The sequence below is a fragment of the Verticillium alfalfae genome, genomic scaffold (assembly GCF_000150825.1).
Source record: "Verticillium alfalfae VaMs.102 supercont1.5 genomic scaffold, whole genome shotgun sequence".
In the NCBI taxonomy this organism is placed as follows: domain Eukaryota; kingdom Fungi; phylum Ascomycota; class Sordariomycetes; order Glomerellales; family Plectosphaerellaceae; genus Verticillium; species Verticillium alfalfae.
In genome coordinates this window covers 202,761-206,720 of record NW_003315034.1, presented here as the reverse complement: position 1 = coordinate 206,720, position 3,960 = coordinate 202,761, and the positions used below count along the sequence as shown (strand labels likewise).

General features: G+C 55.7%; 1 protein-coding gene across 1 annotated transcript in view; it reads left to right on the top strand.

Moving 5' to 3' along the window:
- VDBG_04397 (glycogen phosphorylase) overlaps positions 1 to 3,367 on the top strand; it is a gene marked incomplete at both ends in the record, with an annotated part of 3,841 nt that extends 474 nt beyond the window's left edge. Inside the window, 6 exons of the mRNA XM_003004745.1 lie at positions 108 to 145; positions 444 to 764; positions 824 to 1,077; positions 1,127 to 2,598; positions 2,660 to 2,732; positions 2,808 to 3,367. Of these exons, the coding sequence (XP_003004791.1) occupies positions 108 to 145; positions 444 to 764; positions 824 to 1,077; positions 1,127 to 2,598; positions 2,660 to 2,732; positions 2,808 to 3,218 (2,569 nt within the window). The remainder of the gene's footprint in view (positions 1 to 107; positions 146 to 443; positions 765 to 823; positions 1,078 to 1,126; positions 2,599 to 2,659; positions 2,733 to 2,807) is intronic.
- Between the last annotated feature and the right edge of the window lie 593 nt (positions 3,368 to 3,960).

The window sequence follows — 3,960 nt, the reverse complement described above, 5'->3', positions numbered from 1 at the left end:
CAACACTGCGGAGAGATTGCGCTCCGTGAGCGCGCCCTCGACCGGGCCCCCTCGTCGACTTTCGGGGTCTTGGGGCCCGCAGTATCTCTCGTCCGAACACAAGCAAGGGCACCGCTTCGTGCCGGCGAGATCAAGAGCGTTGAGGGTAAGCAGACACAATCCTCATTCATATCCCTCCTCCCTGCATCAATATTGCGAAATGCGCCAAGCCAGCTGGGCGAGCTCTGGCGGGGCCTGAGGTCCTGGGGCCGTGAAGCTTGGAGGGCGAGGGGATCCCAGGTCCGACCTACCCCGCACTCGGATCGACAAGTGCACCCCTGTCCTCATATCATGATTTCGCTAGCCCAAGCCCCCCACCCCTCTCACCCTCGTCGTCACCAACCGCTGTCATCACCAGGCCACACCACAGCATACCCCAGACTAACGTCTACCTTTCTTTCTAGCCTCCATACCTGAGCCTCAGCGAGAGGCCTGGGCAAGGAACCAGCCTAAGGGCTTCGCGAACAAGGATGATTTCCAGCGCGAGGTCGTTCGCCATGTCGAGACGTCTCTGGCCCGTAGCATGTTCAACTGTGATGAGACGGCTGCCTACTCCGCTACCGGCCTGACTTTCCGCGATCGCCTCATCACTCAATGGAACAAAACCCAGCAGCGCCAGACATTGACCGACGCCAAACGGGTGTACTATCTTTCTCTTGAGTTCCTCATGGGTCGTGCTCTCGACAACGCCATGCTCAATGTGGGGATGAAGGACATTGCCAAGTGTAAGTGGGCTGATGAGCCTTGTCACATTATGAATGATCTGACCGAGTTTCCACCCCAGCCGGTCTCAGCGATCTTGGTTTCCGCATAGAAGACATCATCGAGCAAGAGCACGATGCTGCTCTCGGAAACGGAGGTCTTGGTCGTTTGGCTGCTTGCTTCCTCGACAGTCTGGCCTCACTCAACTACCCCGCCTGGGGTTACGGTCTGCGCTACCGCTACGGTATCTTCAAGCAGGAGATCATCGATGGGTATCAGGTCGAGGTTCCCGATTACTGGCTTGACTTCAACCCTTGGGAATTCCCCCGCCACGACGTCACTGTCGATGTAAGATTGCCTCCCATCCCACCTATCACCGTTCTAGCCTGCACCTTTTCAACTCGTTCTCGTTGTACTGACTCTAGCAAAGATTCAATTCTACGGCCATGTCAACAAGTCAAGCGACGAGAACGGCAAATCGATTGCTCACTGGGAGGGCGGCGAGACAGTCCAGGCTGTTGCCTATGATGTGCCCATCCCTGGCTATGCGACTCCGTCCACCAATAACCTGCGGCTGTGGTCGAGCAAGGCTGCCAGCGGCGAGTTCGATTTCCAAAAGTTCAACAGCGGTGACTACGAAAGCTCCGTCGCCGACCAGCAGCGAGCCGAAACGATCAGTGCCGTCCTGTACCCCAACGATAACCTGGAGAGGGGCAAAGAGTTGCGTCTGAAGCAGCAATACTTCTGGGTTGCTGCATCTCTCTACGACATTGTCCGTCGCTTCAAGAAGACGAAGCGTGCTTGGAAGGAGTTCCCCGATCAAGTCGCCATTCAACTCAACGACACGCACCCCACCCTAGCCATCGTTGAGCTGCAGCGCATCCTGATTGACCTGGAGAAGCTCGAATGGGATGAGGCCTGGGACATCGTCACGGCCACTTTCGGCTACACCAACCACACCGTGCTGCCTGAGGCTCTGGAGAAGTGGTCCGTCGGCCTCATTCAGAATCTCCTGCCCCGACACCTGCAGATCATATACGACATCAACCTGTATTTCCTCCAGGCTGTCGAGAAGAAGTTCCCTGGCGACCGCGAACTCCTCAGCAGGGTGTCCATCATAGAAGAATCACAGCCCAAGATGGTTCGCATGGCGTATCTTGCTGTTGTCGGCTCTCACAAGGTCAACGGCGTGGCTGAACTGCACTCCGATCTCATCAAGACGACTATCTTCAAGGATTTCGTCAACATTTACGGCCCAGACAAGTTCACGAACGTCACGAATGCAATCACGCCCCGGCGCTGGCTCCACCAGGCCAACCCTCGCCTGTCTGACTTGATTGCGGCTCGCACGGGCAGCAACGAGTATCTCAAAGATTTGACCCAACTCAACAAACTGGAGCAATTTGTGAACGACAAAGAATTCCGCAAGGAGTGGGCTGAGATCAAATACGCCAACAAGGTTCGCCTAGCCAAGTACATCAAGTCAACCACTGGTGTCAGCGTCAACCCGGCGGCACTCTTTGACGTACAGGTTAAGCGTATCCACGAGTACAAGCGCCAGCAGATGAACATCTTTGGTGTCATTCATCGCTACCTCACCCTCAAGGCCATGACGCCAGAGGAGCGCAAGAAACAGCAGCCGCGTGTATCCATCTTTGGTGGCAAGGCTGCACCCGGTTACTGGATGGCAAAGCAGATCATTCATCTGGTCAACAACGTTGGCGCCGTTGTCAACGTGGACGAAGATATTGGCGATCTTCTCAAGGTCATTTTCCTCGAGGACTACAATGTCAGCAAGGCCGAGATGATCATCCCCGCATCTGATCTCAGCGAGCACATCTCCACAGCTGGCACAGAGTACGTAATCCAAAAGATCCTTGCGATAATTCTTTTGATGGGGTTGCTAATACGGCGGCAGAGCGTCTGGTACGAGCAACATGAAGTTCGTCCTCAATGGCGGATTGATCATTGGCACCTGCGACGGTGCCAACGTAAGTGACCCCTGGCCATGTAGAATGGGTTTCCACACGAGACTGTTGAACCCACATGCTAATCTGTCATGGCAGATCGAGATTACGCGCGAGATTGGCGAGAACAACATCTTCCTCTTCGGCAACCTGGCCGAAGATGTCGAGGATCTGCGCCACGCGCACAACTACGGCTCCCATTCGCTCGACTCGGACCTGGTCAAGGTGTTTTCCGAGATTGAGAAGGGTACATTCGGATCGCCGCACGACTTCGGAGCTCTAGTCTCGGCAGTACGCGACCACGGCGACTACTATCTCACTTCGGATGACTTCCATAGCTACATCGAGACGCATGCGCTCGTGGACGAGTCGTACAAGAACCAGGAAGAGTGGATCACCAAGACGATCACGAGCGTGGCTCGCATGGGTTTCTTCAGCAGTGACCGTTGCATCAACGAGTATGCCGAGGAAATTTGGAACATCGAGCCCCTGGTTGTTGACGACCGGTAAAGGGCAGGAATGGCGTACGCCTAGGAAAGCGGCGGAGAGGGTTCATAGCCACATGACGATTCCTACAAACCCGCCTAGTGATGGTCCTCCTAGACCTTGACCTAGAGGAGTTCTTTGTTTTCGAACAGCATAATATTTTTTCCATGTTCACGCGATGGCCGTGTTGAGGCTGTGATGTACAACTTCATCGCTGCGTGTACATGGTACACATGTACGAGCCACGCAGGCTCTTCCTCAGAACCCTATCTTGAAACAAACAGCTATCCTTACTGAAAGTTCCATGGCCTGACGCCCTTGTCGCATTGGTCCCGTCTTCGGTTCTCCCTACAGTTAGGGCTGGTGCTGTCATATGCGTGTCATTCAGGGGACCGGTCTTGCTTGCCGTTTGCCCAGGATGAGACCACCTGAGAGCGGCAGGGGCCAGCATCTGCGCGCGGGCAGCGAGAGGGTCACGAAAAGCAGGGCAGGCGCCGACCGGGCGGTACGGGGAAAGCGGCGGGCGGGGCAGTTTGTCGTCTATGAGCTTCAGTGACGCAATCACACATGAGAGAGAGAATGCACGCTCTGCTATTTCGTCCAGGGGCAAAAATGAGGGCGGGGGAAACGGAATGGGGAGGGGGACCGTGCGCTCGCGGTCCATAGGAGTCGAGACCGGTGGCCTGGCAGCGCCGCCTCGGGATGGTGTTTTGGGGGGGCTAAGAGTTGCTTGTCGGGCGTTTCTTTTCGTGGGCTGGCAGGAGGA